This window comes from Physeter macrocephalus, chromosome 6, assembly GCF_002837175.3.
Source record: "Physeter macrocephalus isolate SW-GA chromosome 6, ASM283717v5, whole genome shotgun sequence".
Lineage (NCBI taxonomy): Eukaryota > Metazoa > Chordata > Mammalia > Artiodactyla > Physeteridae > Physeter > Physeter macrocephalus.
In genome coordinates, this window is record NC_041219.1 from 86,525,888 (window position 1) to 86,543,909 (window position 18,022).

Here is an 18,022-nt window from a genome sequence, read left to right on the forward strand (position 1 = left end):
AGGACTCGCAGCAGCCGAAGGCTCTGGGCAGCGGCTTCTAGCTGGGTTTAATCCGCCGGCACTTCGCAGCTCACATGGAAAACTGTAATGGCCTGGCAAGGCTCTGGACCCGCGGAGCGATCTCTGCGCCCACTCTTCCGCACATTCATCAAATCACGAGATTAGAAGAGGTGGACTGCCTGCTGGCCCCTGGACCACAGGCTCCTGCTGCAGCTGGCCTGGCTCAACCATGCCCCGCTCATTAACTCGGGGGTTAACTAAAACTGAAGGCCAGGATGTGGTCCAAGGCTTTCCTTGAAGACCCGCGGCAGCCCTCTTGCCTCCTCGCATCCACCAGCTGGATGCGCCGCCGCCTCTCCCGCACCGACTCTGTCTAAGCCTCCGTCCCTCCTGCATCTTCGCGGGCTCTGCGCTGGTCCTCGAGTCCCCACCACCGCCGAGCCAGGCGAAAGGAGTTATTATAAAATCTACGCCGGCTCTGGTGGCAGGGGCAGAGCAGCTGCGGGAGGCTTAGGCCACCGCGGAGTGGCTGTGAGCCGCAGTGTTCGGGCTCCCCAGACAAACCGAGGTCGAAATTATACCGCGCGGTGCTGCCTTCTCCCGGATCAGTCGAGAGGCCAAGGCGGCCCAGTTCAAGGTCACTGCCTAGTTTGCACAAAACGGTTCTGCCGCGTATGCACACGAGGCAGGGCCTGGGTCTCTGAAGGGAGGTGAGCAGGAGCTGGGCTGGGCGCGAGAGGCGAGATGAAAAGCGGCGGGTGGGGAAGGTCTGGGCCCCAGCCCGACCCCTCGGCTCTCTCTATGTCGCCCCTTTAGGGCATCTTAGGCTTGGGGCAGGATTTTGTCGGGTTCAGCCAAGGCTGACGGGTGGAGGTAGGGGGCTCAGACTCTTCTTTCTTCGCTTCACCGGCTCATCCAGGGGTCCAAGCCCACCTGGCTCCCAGGCCCCCTTACGGGTGCCTAGGACTTAAGGAGAAGATTAGGAGGCCCCTTCCCTTGTGCTGCCTTCCAGGGCTCTGCAGCCTGGAGGAGCGGGGTGTGAGAGGGATCTTGGGTGAGGGGGCCCAGTCAGGCTTTCAGGCTCACACAAGCAGCCCGGGGTCAGCAGCGTCCTAACCTCCTCCAAGCAGTCAGTGGCTCCACTTGGCCCCCTCCCACCACAAGATCCCAGCCCGCCCGATTGCCACTCAGGAAATGGGGAAGGGATGGGGGTGGTCCCAGGCAGGAACATCTGGGAGACCATCCCTCCACCCCTCACCTGAGCATCCCTAAGTGAGCCATCTTCCCCCATTTTCACTGTCCTTTCGGCGCACTAATAGTTAAATAATTTCGGGGTTCTGACATTTCCCCCCTCGCCAGCAGAGGATCTCCTCCACCTAGTGAATTACTGAGTGTCAGGAAAGGTGTGGGGACCAAGTTATTTAAAAAAAAAAAAAAAAAGCAACTTCTCCACAAACGCCACACCTACAGTCGCCAGCAAAGCATGGGGAGCCCAGGGCCTGGTCTCCGTGGACCTCGAAGCTCAGTATGGGGTGAGGACTACCCAGAGTGCCCTCTGCCCCACAGCCAGCCGCTCCCTGTGACCATGGCCTCTGACCAGGCCTGGCGCTGGGGAGGGGCGGAGTTCTGCCTGGGGTCTGATCTGCCCAGCTACCCAACTGCTACCCAAATCCAAGCCTCCAGTTCGGGGCGGGGGCGGGTGTGGCGCCGGGCACGGGCGGATTGGGGTAAGGGCAACGGGGCCCGGGAGGCTGGTGGGGGTGGGAGGATGCGCTATCTCCGAGGCTGGCTGGGCTGGGAGAGCGGGGGTCCACTTACCTTTGGAGACGGAAGAGGTTCAGAAGGGTGCGGGGCGGGGGTTCTCAGCCTCTAGAAACCCTCTGGGTTCCCCCTCCCAAGGCGGCCCGCAAGCCCAGCCGAGGTATCTGAGGAGGGCGGGGCGGAGGAGGCGGAGGCTGCAGCCAGCGGTAGGCGCGCGGGAGCCGAGTTTGCAGAGCATCTCTGGAGAGGCCGCCTTTTATGGGCGTTATTAGCGCCCCTGTCTAGACTGGAGACGACACCTCTGTGTGTAAACAGAGGCGGCAGGCTCTGGCGGGAAGGGGGATGGCGCGTCAAGGGGGCGAGTGGCCCTCCCCTTCTCTGGCCACCGGAAGATCAAGGCCTTTTTCACCCTCCCCCCTTCCCTGTGCTCCCTGTGATGTCAAGGTCAGAAAGACCTAGTCACGGTCAAGGCTAAAAGAGGAAGAGCCTGGTTGGTTGCAAAAAGGCTCTGGCCCCCTCCTCCTCCCAGAAGCCCCTGGCTCCCCAGGGCCCCTCAATCCTCCACCAGCGCAGGTCTAGATACACATCTGCCTGATCCGGCACTTGGAGATTTTGAGGAGTGGGCTCCTGACACCATCCAAGTCAGACCCAAGTGGATCCTAGGGTGGGGAGTTCTCTTCTGAACAGAGGGGGCTGCTTCAGGGTCCCCAGCTTCAATCCTCTGAGAGACGGAGAGTGTCCCAGGGGCTGCCCCCGCCTTATACCCACACGGGCCTGCTGACCGAGCCGCCTGTCGAAAAGCCTCAGGAGCAGATGGTCTGGAGACAGTCGTGGAGGGATCTCCCGAGAACTGCTGGCCTTGCTCCCTCAGGTGGGTTCCTGGCTGTGGGACTGACTACCGGCCGAAAGGCCCATTCTGCTGGCCCTAGGTCTGAGGACTAAGATGTGGGCGGGGAAGGGGTTTTCTCCCCAAGCTCAGGAAAAGATCTAACTGAGCCCTCCCTGGCAGCCTGGTAGAGAGACCTCCAGATGGAGAGTCCTGTGAGGCTCCAGCTCACCCAGGTCCCCCAGCCCTGGCCACGGGGAGCCACGAGGAGCCAGGGATGTCATCGGATTATGAGAAAGATAGCAGGACTGAGGTCAGTCCCAGAGAAGAGCTGTCCATTTCCCGGGGATGCCTCCAATCCTTCAGACATTTTCTGTCCCCTTGCATATTTATTGCATCCTCACTCTCACACAGACACTAGGAGACTGGCCTTGGAAAGAAAGGCTTTTTATAGATTTGCATAAAGAAAAGAACACACACTCTACACCCTGAGATCAGTGCCGGCTGACAACATTGCTACACGTGCACACACACAGGCAGAAAAGACTGAGGAAATTCTGCACTGGTCAGAGGCTCTACACACACACATACACACAAACACACATACACACACACCTTCACGGGAATGTCTCACAGAGTTCTCCAATGAGAATGCCAACTCTCAGAGGAAGGAAAGGTAAGGAACCAACACAATCAGGGAAAGAATCATACTTTTTCCCAACTCTGGGAAGTGTGTGTCTCCCCAGAACACATACTCACACAATACCTGTCTCACCTAGGAGTTTCCATTCTCACGCTTGCTTACTTTTTATGAAAGAGGGATCTCCAAAATTGATCCAGGCGTATTTGATCCAGTGCATCTTAAACACCCTGTGGCACACTGGGGCTCACAGGGACTCAGAGGGACCGCAGTGCTTGCTTGGGTCCCTGGTGTCCCAGTGCAACCCCAGTGAGCCTGCACAAGCTTTCTTCTCTTTTCCATCGCCCCCTTCTGGGGCCTTAGGGCGTATCCCTCCATGTGGGAAGACTCGCTCATTTGCCCTCATGTGGATTTGTGTGCAGAGGTGGAAGGATGCCTCGGAGAACTATAGAATTCTCTTTCCCCACTGAGTCTCCAGCTTCTACTGACTCTACGGCTGTGTCATGGGACTACCCAATGTACCCCCAAGTCAAGAGGGGTGGGGGTATCAAGGGAGCCCCAGGTGTCTTGTCTACTCAGTTCCTTTTTCTGACCAAACACACACATTTAATTTTCAATTCTTCCCATCTCAGGAGAGACTCAGGGGTTTTGTAGAGAGAGGTTAAGGTGGTGAGTGCGGAGAGAAAGGAGAGATGGAATTAAGAATGAACATTATTCCTGGGGGATTCATCTATTCCCTCCTAGATCTGTACTGCCCAGTGTGGGATTCTTTGGTGGTTAACCCAGAGTTGAAATGGAGTAGAACAGGACTGGCAGCCATATCGGTAGCGGAGCCTCCACAGAGCGTGAATTCCTCAGGCTCTTTGTCTCTCAGATCCAGTGTGTGTGTGTGTGTGTGTGTGTGTGTGTGTGTGTGTGTGTGTGTGTGTGTGTGTGTCACACACACACCCCTGATACATTTATTTAAATAAAATTTTAAGAACTTCAGCCATCAGGCAAAGTGAGATCAGAGAACTCTGATTTCCAACCCAATGCCTCCAGTCTTTCTGTGTCTCAGGAGCGAAAAAATATTATATATAAATAAAAATTGCTGCCGTAAAGATTTAATCTGAGATAACATTGTTTTAGGCTATATCGCTTTTTAAAAGTCTCTTAACCTGACAACTTAACGATCTCATTAACTCAGCCAGATAGGGAGATAGGCACAGACAGACGCGGCAGGGAAAACAAATTAGTGGCAGAGTCTACAGGGCTCCTGATTGCCTGGAAGACTGGGGTTCCCAAGAATGCTGGAGAATACAAGTGAGATTGGCTTAGAGAACTGGGGACCCATGGGGTCCTAGCAGCCCGACCTCTTGCATAGGTTGGTGGGGAGGAAAAGGGAGCAGTTTGGGAATGCTGAGCTTGCAGCAGCCTCCCAGCAGGGCAGACTGAGGGGACCCCTTCCCAGCTCCAGCTCTGAACTGTCTGGAGGGATCTGGGACCCTCTGGGGGCAGTAGAGCCTCAGGAGCCTAAGATTAGCACCCCACTGCCACCATGCTGCCACCACCACAGCATCCAGTCGCCAGCTGGGACACCACTTTCTCAGCACAGAGATCCAGCTCTGAGCTCTGACTATTAACTGAAGTGAACCCACTCACCTGCTCCCAGGCCTTTTCAGTCACTGATCACATCCTTCTCTCCCCAGCATACTCATCTATTTGGGGCATCAGGATGGGAAAGAGTTTTCTCCTGTCTAGATAGTATCAACCATCTGAATACCTCACTTAAAAAACTTAAGTGGAGCAGAATATAAATGTGGGATGTATCCAGCTGGGGGTGTTCTCTCTACTCTTCCCCCTGCCCATTCTGGCTGAGTCAGGGCAACAGAACCTACCCCAAGAGCCAGTGGATAGAAGGAGTTTCAGAAGGAATCTGAGCAATAAAATCAAGGCAAAAAAAAAAAGATTTTATTTTAAAAACAGGTTTGTGGTATTTCTTTCCTTTTTGCATTCAGTACATTGTCATTCAGACATCACAATACTATATACAGATACACAACATTTTTAAAAAGCCTATTTTGGATGAACATTTCAAAAGAACACTCTTTCGTAATGCACCAGTGGGAAGGGAGAAGGTGAGCCCCCATCCCCCAGCACCAAGTTGGCCTTTGAGGAGGGAAATGTCAGGCAGCGTCTACGTTAGCTGGCTAATTGGGAGCCAGCTATTTTGGCCTCCTGGGAGAGAAACTGCTGTCCTCTGGACAATGAGTAAAAGTGAAAATGTGAGGCCTTCTCAGCTACTGCCTTGATGGAGAAGCAACTGGAGAGGGAATCTGCTGGGGGACCCACTCTCCATCCCCTTGGAAGAGAAGCTTGTCCGTTCCCTAGAAAAAAGTTCTGCTTCTGTGCCTGGCCTGATCCTCAGCCTCACCACAGAGAGAGAAAGAGACAGAGAAGGGGAGAAGACAGATTTAGCAGCATGGTGGGAGTTTCTGTCTTCCCTGGATTTCTGCATGTTGATTGAGAAGCAGAACAGAGGAAGCCCTGGGGGCAAAGGTGGCTCCTCAGAAACTCAGTTCCTTGGTCCAGGTGGGGGAGAAGGGTAGGTGGCTCCTCAGCCAATTCCAGCTTTTGTTGAAACAGGAAAGAAAGAAAACCTAAGCGCTGTCTGTACTCCAATCACGATGCCAGATCCCTAATACTTATCATTAATATTAATGTGACTTTTAAAATATGCACAGAACAATCTTAACTGGGAAATCTTGCCTAACTAAAGAGTGCCAGAGGGACAGGGAACAGGAGGAAGGACTGGAAGGAAAGTAGGAGCTCGCCAGGTCCTGCTCGGGGTCGCACCCTCAGGGGGGTCATCTACCTGCCCCGGCAAAGGATGAGGCAAAAATGGGGTCATTTGGGGTTCCCCAACTCTACTTTGGCTGGAATGATTGGGCTCTCCGCTGCCACTCGGCGTTCTGGCAAGGCGAGGGGCGATGGCCAGAGGGAGTGGAGGCAGGCTGCCTTCCTCCCACGCCCGCCCGGACCCACCTCCAAAGTCGCTGAGGCGGGGTAGGTGCCATCTGCATAGGGGTGAGGGTTGAGGATGGGGTGGGGAGTAGAGGGCGGCAGAGCACACCCTCTGATACCCTCTGCCTCCCAGCGGAGTGGTTCCTCTTTCTGGTTAACATTAAATATTTGTCTGTACCCGAAAAGCGTCCTTCGGTGCGTTCGGATATGGTACAAATCGGCGACATAAATAGACAGGGCGGGCGGCTGGGTGGGCGGTCAGGTAGAGTGAAGATGAGGCGCTTTTGATTTGCTGACCACCTTCTTCTCTTTGACCCGCCGGTTCTGGAACCAGATGGTGACCTGGCGCTCCGAGAGGTTCGTGGTAGCCGAGATGCGCCGGCGCTTCTCTTTGGTGATGAACTTGCTGGCCGCATACTCCTTCTCTAGCTCCTTCAGCTGCACCTTGGTGTAGGGCACGCGTTTCTTGCGCCCGCGCCGATAGCTGTTGACCTCGGGCTGTAGGGGGACCACGTCTGGGGGGAGAGAGAAGGCGGGCGGCACGAAGTGAGTCGCATGGTTGGACCCAGGACCCTGCGAGGGGTCTCAAGCCTGCACGGCTGCGGAGGCGCAGGTTCCGGGCAGGGACTCAAAGGGAGCTGACGGATTGTCCCCAAATCTTTTGCACCTCTGTTATTAGCAAGGCCACGACTTAGGTGAGGACCCTGAGGTATTGCCTCTGGCGCAAACTTTAAGGGAGGGGGCGCCCCAAACTCAGTAACCAAGATAAATGATATTTTAATGCAATGTTTTAAAATGTACAAATGAATGCCCCCAAATCCATGATGAACAAAATATGAAAATTTTAAATAAATACGGGACCAGTATTACTGATTTTTCCTTTTGCCTCAGCTTCCAGTATGGCTCTACACAACACTCCTTATTAGAATCCTTGTTCCCTTAGAGGGGTCGCTCCAAATTGCACCCTAGTCTGCTAGCCTGCAGGGTTGCAGGTATTCAGGAAAATCCCTCTTTCCTACAGTTAGATCATTTGGGCATGGGTCAGTTTATACTCTGCCCCATTATCAGAGGAAGGTGTTCTTTTGTATGTTTGAGAGAGGGCATGGTGGGCAGGGAGACAGTTTCAGTGGGCACAGACCCCCCAAGTGGGGCCTCTTGCCTTTGGTCACGGGCTCTGCACTAGGAATCTGAGGCCAGCACTGACAGCTAGAGAGAAGAAAAGTGGCCAGGTGAAGCCAGACTGCCTGCGAGCCAATCTCTAGGAGTCCAGTGTTCTGAGCCACTTAGTAACATCCAAGGTGGGAAGTCCTAGCACTGAGATGTAGGGAATCAGGTCCCTAGAAGTAGAGGGTCCACACCCGGCTGTGTGCCCACCAGAGGAGACACCAAGAGAGCCCTTCTTGGGTTGAAACCAGCTGTTCACGTAAGTCTTCTATAAAAAGAAATCAGTGCCCCTCCCTTGCCCCCATAAATGTCCACTCACCAAAACAGCAAATTCTGCTCCAATCTGCTATCCTTGTCATTCCTCTGAGGCTGAAGGAGACTGTCCCCACCCCATGCAGGAACCCTAATCCTAAATTCTAAATACCTGTCATCCCACTACTAGTTCAATTTCTCATGCTCTGAGAATGTCACAGGCAATATGTGTCACTTATGGCCCCCCTTCCACTCCACCCTCACCTCTGTCAATAAAAAGATCATAGCAACACTTTCAAGGGGAAGTGGGGAACTAGGGAAATTATCTGAGTAACTCACCCTTCAATTTTTAAAAACGTAATTGGCAGACTTCTTCATGCAGGATTTAATGAGTAGGACTGAATATTTGAGATTTTCCCTTCATTCTTACTGCCCTTTGGAAGTGTAGACATAGTCTAGAATGAGGACACAAAGCTCTTCCTGAAATGCTTATTTTCACTGCCCCCCCACCCCGCCCTCATGAAACACCTTCCTTATACCCTTTCTCATTGGGTCTGCTCTCTCTCAGGGACCCTTGTCTACACAGGATGGGGAGAGAAGAGGTCACCATCAAATGCAGGGGGAGAATAAGGTACGCAGAAAGAATATGGGAGAGAGGGGGTTCCAATGGCCTGGTCTGGCTGTCTTCATGACGACAATTTTTCAGGAAAATTGTTGGACTTGTCACTTTTCTCTGCCTATGTAGGAATAGGCCAAGTTTTGTTTTGTTTTTTTTTTTAATCTGCAAAACAGAACAACTTCACTTTAGCAGAGCAGATCCTTTATGTTAAAAAGGATTTTTTTTTGCACAAGATAATTTTTAAAAGTCTCTCAGTTCTCAAATGTGTCTTACTCTTACAGATGTAACTATGATTTGAGAAATTGATGATTCTGGAATAAGAGTAAAACAGAGAGGGTCAGTAATGATACCGTGAGGCTTTTTAAAAAATCCTCGGAACATTTTTTCCAGTCTTATTTTATTAAACCCATTTTACAAGATAAGGAATCTGAGGCTCAGAGTAGGTAAAAGAACTTAAGTGGCAGAGCCAGATTTTAAACCCAGATTTTTGGACTCAACATAATGACACAGTAAGTTCTAAAATGGAAACAGACCACCTGGTACAATTTACCTTTAAAATACCTCCTTTTTCCTGGAGAGCAAATGGGATAAAAGTGGGTTTGGGTTCCTGAATTAACCAGATAATTGTCCCTGATTTTCTTAAACTTCACTTTCTGGAAATGCTCACAATTATCTACCCAATTTTGGGTCTCCTAAACCCCAACTATAAATTTCCAATGAGGCTTAATCTACAAACCCTAAAAAATCAGTTTAAAAAAAGCAGATAACTGGTCTAAATTGGTTATTTTTCTCTACAGAATGCCAAGAGTTGATTTGGCCAAGCTTTTCATGGATCAGACCTAACGGCTGGTTGTTTTGGCCAACTGGGGAAATACCTTCAGTCTTGCCTTCTGAAAGAAGTCCCCTTTCATTGTCTGCCGTCTTGTCTGGAAAGGAAGTGGGATCTGCAGATGTGGAAACATCTGGAAGCTTAGGCCTCGAGTTGTGTCTATGCTGCCTAAAGTAAGTAGAGGACTTGGTGATTAATTTTACAATCAGCCTTTCCCTAATCTCCCTTCAGAGCGTGCGGGTGCACACACACTCACACACACACACACACACACCCCACTTCATACCTAGGAACCTAATAGACACTTTGGAGGAGCAGATAAAAATCAGATCAATGCTCAGCCATAGCTCTCTCTTGGGGTCGTGTGTACATGTTCCTACTGCCCACTGGCTCTTGACCACCCACTCCCAAAACAGGGCTCTGGTCCTCCGAAGATGACCTTGTTCAGCTAGAAATCCTAGCCACTCTTCTCAACCAAATTCCAAAGACTTGTCAGTACAGACTTCCAGTATGGCCCAAAGAGCCCATTATTTCCTTCTCTCTCTTACTCTCTCCCCCTATCCTATCTGTCTCTGTCTCTCCCTGTCTCCCCCACCCCGCCCCCCTCCTCTCTGCTTCTCTCTTGGAATTTCTGCTGATTCTCTCTTGGAATTTCTGCCTCTCTCTGTCAAAATTAAAAACTGTCTATACGCACTATAGGAAGAAAAAAAAGAGCAAAGAAGCAAGGATCTAGATAATTGGGTGAAGGAAGAAGCCACAACTCATCTTGGCCCTAATTATCTGGATCTTTCTGAACAATTGCCTTCATCTCCCACACCAGCCCAGACTGCCATAGATGATGTCTCTCAGGGCCAGAGGCACTGAAAAGAGACAGTAGTGTTTATGCCTAGATGCTGCCAAACAAACCACAATTGCATAGACAGAGTTATCTGGAAATCTCACTACTTTAAAAGAGCTCTGTGTGGGTAGAAAGATGGAGGGTGTCTGAAGATAATTTCTTATTCATCTGCCTTTTGCCTGGACCTCTGCACTCACTGAGATACACCAGCCCGATTCTATTTCCACACCAGGAGTGTGTGAGCACATAGCTGTTGAGATACTGGGTTTTTATATCCACTTCCATGCCATAATTTGCAAGTGTATTAAATCTCAGTTGGGCTATATATTTTTTTATGTCAAAGATATTTTTCTCTAGGAAGCTGTGATAAAAAAGTGCTTACTTTTAGTTTTTTTTTCCTGGGAATCTTTAAGATGTTTAGTTTGCTCAAAGATATTTCTGAGCTTCTCTCCAATCTCTCACTCCCACCTTGCTCCACATGCATACACAGCAATGCCAGAGCAGCTCCCTCTCAACCCCTCTTCACACTAAACCCACCGGCCACTGCTCTAGACTTGTGCCTCTGCCCACAGTGGGCTTGGTGGGCACCTGCCCCTCTGCCCTTCAGCCCCTTAGCATGGCCTGTTGGCTACCAGCTACTGATGCTCCAGGAATTCCTGCTAAACCCCCATCTCCTAAGCAGCTTCCCATCTGGGTGAGATGGGAAATTAAAGGGCCATATCTCCACAACACATTATTGTACACCTACATGTGAGTTGCCTATCTTCTGGAAAAGTGTTATTATTTGTTTCATATTAGGTGGTTAATAACAGAAATCATATTACATAAAAATATAGTCAATGCAGAGTAGATAACGCATGACACCATGTACTAAAATTCTATCATCCTAAATCTTCTGGCAGCCAGAAATTGGGTGTCTAGTGTGGGTCCCACCTTGGTCAGTTGTGTTATACTAAGTCATCTTGTAATATTTACAAGAATGTTATTTGCTACACTTTCTAACATCATTCAGTAATTTTTTTTTAAACCATCTGCCCTTGCCCCAATCCCGGATGCAGAGGAATTTCAGGCCCACCCTTAGGAGGTTTTCAGGTCTATACTTCCCAATGAAAATGTCCCTGGGTCCACATGTAGAGCTGGGGAGGGGGGGGCTCTGCGCAGTATGGGGAGACATATATGGCTGTTCTGGGCCCCCAGGACCCCTGTAGGCATCAGAACGGAGCCAGTCAGCCCTCTCCCACTGAGCTCTGCTTATATACAGCAAGAGCAGACTCAAGCTCTGGATTCACTAGACCCTGAATCCTGATTTCTCAGCACAAAGCTGAATACGAAGCTCCTGATGTGGTTTTGAGAAACGTGGAACTGGTCTTTTCCCCTGTGGAGTGGGGGGTGGTGGTTTGCAGGATCCCTTCCTGTTCAGAGATAGCCTCAATTGGAAAGGGAACAGAACACCAGTAAATTCCAATCCCCCATCGCATATGGAGCCAGACAATACAGAGGGGTCCCCTGCCTGGGCCTGGACCTCAGATCCTTCCAAAGCAGGTCTCGCCCCCCCCCGCCCCACCCTCATCCTCACTCCCCTCTAAGAGAAAGAGACACTCCCCTGTGTCTAATGCATGGGTAACTCTCTTTCTCCCCCGCATTTGGGGGAGTTGGTAGTGCGAACACCCACAGGATTTGAGCTCAGTACACCAGAGAGGCAAAGAATTCTATAATCCAGGAGAGGGATGTGAACTCTCTTTTCTCCACACCCTCTCCAAAGATTTTAACTCTCTTGTTCCTTTAACAATCAGGAAATTCGTGGCCAAATTCTTAAAATAAATCAAGAAAAGAAAAGAAAAAAGAAAACATCCTACATTTCTGTAGATCCCAGCAAATTAGACCCCTATTTAAAAACGACAACAACAAAAACTGTCCAGTGCCTGCAGTGCCTGAATGATCTTGGACATTCAGGCAAACAAAATGTTTGGGGGTTCTTATTTTTTCCCCCAATTAATCAGTGGGTTGAGCATTTTGTCCTAGTGGTTTTGGATTCCAAGGCACCCAAGGCCCACCCCACCCCCCATTCCTGGCCGGAAGCGGGCTTAGGAGGCCAAGAGCCGCGCGTGAGACTGGAGCCCGCTGGGGGAGGAGGAGACAAGCTCCCGACTGGAGCGGAGCCGGCGGCCGGGCGCTCGGGCGCCTGTGATTGCTTCACTCTCCGCCCGGCAGCTCCGGGGAACGTGTCGGAGCAGATTTCTTCCCCGGCGCATTCCTCAGCGCAGCTCGCCCGGCCGGCTCCATCGGCAGCCCAGCAGAGCCGGCGCGCCGGGGCCAGACGGCGGGGGTGGCTGGGGCGCGGAGCCCCGGGGCAGGCGGGGCTGGGACGGGTCCCTGGCGGCGGCGGCGGCGGCGCTCGGGCCCCTTCCTTACCTGGAAAGGGAGACTTCCAGAGGTGGGCGGACTGCGACTGCTCCTTGGAGCAGTACACCTGACTGTCCCAGCCGTTGGAGAGAGCCCAGTGCTGGTAGCCTTCGACGGGGATGAGCGCGTCGTGACGCGGCTCCGGGTGCCCGCTGATCCCAGGCACCACAGACACGTCCAGGTAGCCGGGCATCGCCTGGTAGGAGCTGGCGAAGCTGGGATAGAAGGCGAACTCCTTGGCCCTGGAGGACAGGTCGTCACCCGGCAGGGCGCCCGACGGCTCGGGGTACTTATCGCCCGGGTGGTAGGCGCAAGGCTTTTGCTGCAGGTTCACGTTGTGCGACAGGCGGCAGCCGTAGTAGCTGCCACCGAAAGGGTAGCCGTAGCCCAGGGTGGCGCTGGACGAGGTGGGGGGCGCCGGCGGCGGGGCGCATTGGCGCGCCGCCTCCGGGGCAGGGATGTCCGTGTAGACGGCGCCCTGAGGGGCGCCCAGGGGAGCCGGCGGGCGGCCCAGCACGGGGTGCGGAAGCAGGTCGCGGCAGTGGCTGGCCGGGCAGCTGCTGCCCAGCCCGTCCATGCTCGGGGCTTTGCCGGGGCTCGCTCCGCTGCAGCCACCCCCCGCGCCGCCCGCGCCGCCGCCTCCCCCGCCGCCGCCGCCGCCGCCGCTGCCGCTCTCCGCCGCGCTGTCCTCATAGACGTACATAAGGCTCTCCGGCCAGCGAGGATGCAGGAGCAGCGAAGTCGTCATGACATGATCTGCTCGAGCTTTTTAAAAACTCCACTTGCCAGAGGCTGCGAGCTGGGGAGACACCTCGCTCACTTTTCCCCTCCCCCATCCCTCCTCCCTTCTCTCTCTACCCCTCCCCTCCTCCTCCTGGTGCTTCCACCTCCCTCCCTACATGCCCTCTACGCATGCGGGGACATTTCATTAAGAAATCACCGGCTCCCGCCCGCCTCCCCTCTGCAACCCTCCCGCGCCCACGTGACGCCACCCGTGCACGTGATGCCCTGGCCGGGTCTCCTGGGGTTCCCACCCCTAGATGTGGGGCGGGGCGAAAGGGAAGAGATCTCTGCTGATTGGCTCTCAGGAGGGGCAAAGAGGAGGGAGCTGGGAGATTTAAAGGGACAGGGCAACGCCCCCTGGCCGGCCTCGGGGAGGGAGAATGAGGAGGGCGAGGCTGAATTTGGCCGACGCAAAGGGGTCTGGCAAGACCAAGGACTGTTCCTGGGCGCCTCCCACTAGGCTTAGGAGGAGTGTGGGGAGACTGATTCCTACCCAAAAAGATCGCTGTGACTGGATTGGGGCTTGGAGATAAGGGTCGGGGAGACACCGTATTTTTTTTTCTTAATAAATAAAAAAACTGGAAAGCAGGCGGAAGCGCACCGGCAGGGCGTGGGGAGCCGTGGGTCTGGCCTTGGCTGACTCCCTGGGAGCTCCGGCTGGAAAGAACCCGACACCGAGCAGCAAGACTGATGCCGGGATTGTGTTTCCATTTCCGACTTTCAGCCACTTTCCCCAAAGCCTCAGTTGTCTGAGAGGGACCCTCTCTAGGCTCCGTTGCCCGCAGGTCTTCCTCCAGCGGAGCAGAGAAGGCTAGGAGGATGTAATAGCCCCCAAACACAAACATCATCATACGGAGGGTGGGATGCTCTCAACGCAAAATTGAGACAGAATAAAGAAGAGAAAAGGGGGCAATAGAATAGAATAAAGATGAGAAATGGGGGCAATAGAATAGACAGGTATTTCAATATACAACATAAATTAAAAGACTCGGAGTGAGATTTTTCAAAGAAAAGGGGGAGGAGGAGCAGGGATTCGGTCTAGGAAAGCTGAAAAGCTCTTGATGCGAACAAGAAGAGCACGCGCTCTCAGAACCGTGTACAAAAGGAAACGTGGGATGAGGGAGAGTCGGCAGCGCTGCCCCTTTGGAGGGACATTTCCCAGGCGCTACTCTGGGAGACCCCAGGAGGCCCGACCCCAGCCCGGCGGATCCGCCTCTGCCCTCGGCCGCCTGGGTTGAGCCGGCCATAGGCTGAGGGGCCAGGCAGAGCCGGGATCAACGCAGTTCCCAGCTGGATAACCCCAACTTTAGCTCCCATAGCATTCTTGGGGTCACTACCTTTTAACGTGAAGTGTTTCGATGCTTTGAAACTACCCAATCTTTTCAAAGAAAAAATTAACACCAACTCACTAATTTTCTAAAAAAGCCCCCCCTTCTCTCCTCCCAATCTCCAGACTTGTCGGGCTTCCTGTGCTCACTTTGGTGCCTCAATAGAGGCACCCCTTTCCAGAGAGCATCTCCGTGGGACTGAGGCAAGTTCCCTTTCAGCACAGGGCCTCCCTGAGGAGAAGAGGTCATAAAGAGAGAGAGAAAAAAGGGGAGAGGGGCTACAGCATCTCCTTCTTTCCTGCCTCTGCCAAAGATTTTAAATGCTGGGTGCTCCTGTCCAGACCGCACACAGGCCGTGGCCAGGAAATAGCCTCGGGCTAAGCCGAACCCACTGAATCCCTTCAACTTGAGAGCAAATGGCCAGGTCTGTACTGAGATCTGGCCCACGGGCCGCCTCCCTTCTACCGGTAGGGGCAAGGTGGTGTTGGACGATGGAGTGCGCCCTGGCGTGGGTGAGTTAGGATAAGAGACGCAATCTTTATCAGGGTGATCTTCATTCGGAAGGGTCACCTCAGAGTTCCAGAAAGCAGGCTTTGGGCTGGGCTGGCAGTAGGAGGAAAAATATATCAGGAAGCTTGGAACATGAGCAGGCTAGCTTGAGTGTGTGTTGAGGGCGATGATGGTGGAAGGAGGAGAGAGGAGTGGAGGGGAAGGTGGGTCTTGCTGGGAGCCGGCTCTTGGCTAGGAAACTGGCTTCTCTGCCTCCGGAGTCCCAAGGTCAAGGTAAAAGGAGGAAAGCAAACATGGCCTGGCTAGTCTAGACTGGGTCGTGTGACCTTGGCCCCCCGCGTCTGCCTGCGGCCTGCCTGGTGGGGGTAGGTGGGTGGAGAGGTCTGCCGTTTTTTCCCTCCGCAGGTGTGGGGTGGTGCGGAGGCCGCAGCTTCCCCTCCTGTGCAGTGCGGGGTCCGGTTCCGCGTGGAGAACCCGGGGCGACGTGGACCGGGCTGAGTGGGGCAGCCGGGCGAAACAAAGGGCCTGAAATGGCCACCCCGTTCCTGGGGCTCCCTCCCGGGTCCGGGAATGGTCTAGCTCAACGCCAGATGCGTCTTCACGGGCCAGAACCCAAAGACGGGTCCCTCAGCCTTTGGGAGTGAGGGACAGAACAGCAGGAAGGCTCTGGGTGCAGGCAGCCCAGCAATAAATAAAATCAATAGTAGCTTCTTTTCCAGGTTTATATAAGGGCATTAACTATTCCTATTGCAATGAGATATAGATTTAACCCAGCAATTTTACAATTCCATTTATTAGGGGCTTTATGCGGCCAAAATTTAGCGACGAGCGGAAAGAGAGGGAAAAGTTCCCTTCGTCAAGGAGACCAGCCGAAGAAGATGTAGGCCCCCGAGAGACCTGAGAGAGTGGGGAGGCTGGAGGCGAAAAGTTCAGGACTCGGGGCGTTGAAAGCGCCAGAGAAGGGTCCGCATGCTCTGAACGATTTCCCACTCTTTCGCTGGGTTCCCCAAGACCTTCCGCGCCTGCAACTGCCGGCTCCAAGACTGGGGCGCACCCGGAGCAGGGAGGGAGGCGACGAAGCGAGAGCCTGCGGGCGGGCGCCTCAAAGTAGAGCCTTGTTGGTTAATTAACTTTAAGCCTGGGGTCGCTTCTCCCTCCTCCCCCGAAAAAACAAAATGTGGATCTCGCTGAGACACAAATAAAACCAAATTAAACACTCCAGGAGAATATGCACCACTGGAAACGTGGTAATTACATCGCCGAAGCGATGAGGCGATCCCGCCCTAGAAAGCCGGGCGCTGAAACCCTCGGCTTCGGCGCTCAGCCCCCGCCGCCGAGCCACACCTCGCCCCGCCGGGGCCTTCGCGGGTGGGCCGATGGAGCTGGACTGCGGACCTGGTTGAGAGGAAATCGGGAGGAATGAATAGGAATGTGACCCTTCGGTCTCTAGCTGTGATGTTGGTGTGTGCGGGAAAGGACGGAGCATTTCATCACACCAAAGGAGATGGAAAACGGCCCCTCTAGCCCCGTCGAGAAGCCCCGGGCTGCGCTCTCCGCTCTTTTTTCAAAGGGACATTTGTGATGGCGAGGCCAGGGGAGCCAGCTCTGCCCTCAGCTTCCTCTGTGGACTGAGTTCCCCGCTAAGTTCAACTCTAAAATTCTTGTTTTCAGAGGCACCAATATATAAAGGAGATGCTCAATGTGCCTTCTCACTGGAAGTGTGTGTGTGTGTGTTTGCACGGTGTACGTGTGCACACGCCTGGCCTCTGGGTTTGTGATCGTGGGCAGGCTCCATGCACTCTTCCAGCACATGCCCTTGTGGATACGGCCCAAGTGTATTCATGAAAATACCCAGCCCTCGCCGAAATCCTCTCTATGCAAATAAAAGATCTCTGCTGGTCTGTTTATTTCTCTGGATACACACTTGATTTATATGCTCATCCTGCTCTCTACTTAGACATCCCCAGGAAAATGAAGAGGCAGATGTCTGTGTCTTTCTAAAGTTGAGGGGTGAAATTCCTCGCCCGCTGTGTTAGAGACCAAGTCGGAGGGGTAAGTTAGCAGCATTTGCAGCAGGAGATGCAAGGTTGCTGTACACACTCGAGGGCTGGGTGAAGCTTGAATACCAGGCTAGGGAGAAGGGGATGAGAGAAATGAGGTTGGTGTGCCCCTTATTCAGTGCCCAGATTGCCTTCTTTGGAAATCAAGCATCAGTTGGTATCCCTTCCTCCCTCTCTTTCCTCTGTTTCCTGCATATTGCCCAGGAAAAAAAAAAAAAAAGAGCTGGAAGCTCTGAAGCTCCTGTCCCCCCCCACCCCCCGGCTTTTTTTTTTATGGGAGAAATTCCAGTTTAAAAAAAGGAGGGGGTGGGTTGAGGCTGCAGGAGAACAAAGAGCCTTACCACCATGGGGTCTGGATTCTCGCCCAGACTTGGGGCCTTGGTGGGCGGGCATAGAGTTTGGGGGGCCCTTTCCTGTCCAGGATACGGGCTGCAGGCAGGATGGAAGAGATTTGTGGAGGACTGAGGACATAGGGCTTGAGCTATCTAGGAAAGAAAGGGATGTTTGGGATAGAGAAGTCACTTACAGGAAGGGTTGGGAGTTGCTGGGTGGGGAGGTGGAACTATGAGAGAGCCCCCTGGGAGTGTGACTGAGCTGGGAGAGCCTTACACACTCAGAGGAAATTAATTCCTACTGGGTCACAAAGGGTGATACTGGTGGGGAAGGAAAGAAAAGTGGCTGATCCTGGGGCTCCCTGGCCCTGCCCAGTCCCCTCCTCGCCTCCTTTCCCTCCATCTCCCTTGGCTCTAAAAGGTTGGGGGTGGCCCAAGGAGTGTGCAGATGCAGATGCCACTCCTAGGCTCCTGGATCCCTCTGGAACCTGCTCCACTTTAATCTCTCCACCCCCACAGCCTGGACTCACAGGAGAGCCACCCAGGCCTCTCCTCCCAGTCTGAGACTCACCTCCTGGACAGCAGCTGCCATCCTGGCATCTTCCACCTTTATTGTTCTTCCTCCTTGGGCCCCCAGCTTGAGGAAGATGGGACCAGGATGTGCTGAGGCATCG

At 53.3% G+C, this 18,022-nt stretch overlaps 1 protein-coding gene and 1 long non-coding RNA gene across 3 annotated transcripts; one reads left to right on the plus strand and one right to left on the minus strand.

The window, feature by feature from the left end:
• Positions 1-5,157: 5,157 nt before the first annotated feature.
• Positions 5,158-13,267, minus strand: HOXC13 (homeobox C13). 2 transcript variants are annotated; one of them, XM_007125804.3, is made up of 2 exons: positions 12,345-13,267; positions 5,158-6,745 (listed from the first exon to the last, which is right to left on the minus strand). In XM_007125804.3, the coding sequence occupies exons 1-2, from the start codon at positions 13,081-13,083 to the stop codon at positions 6,489-6,491; spliced, it is 996 nt and encodes a 331-aa protein (XP_007125866.2). In that variant the 5' UTR covers positions 13,084-13,267; the 3' UTR covers positions 5,158-6,488. The 2 variants fall into 2 exon arrangements, with proteins under 2 accessions (XP_007125866.2, XP_054941582.1); XM_055085607.1 differs by lacking the exon at positions 5,158-6,745 and adding an exon at positions 8,617-9,262.
• LOC129392199 (uncharacterized) lies at positions 12,487-16,814 on the plus strand. Its single transcript, XR_008617700.1, has 3 exons — positions 12,487-12,621; positions 14,572-14,690; positions 15,755-16,814. It is a non-coding gene; the product is annotated as an uncharacterized lncRNA (long non-coding RNA).
• Positions 16,815-18,022: the final 1,208 nt, after the last annotated feature.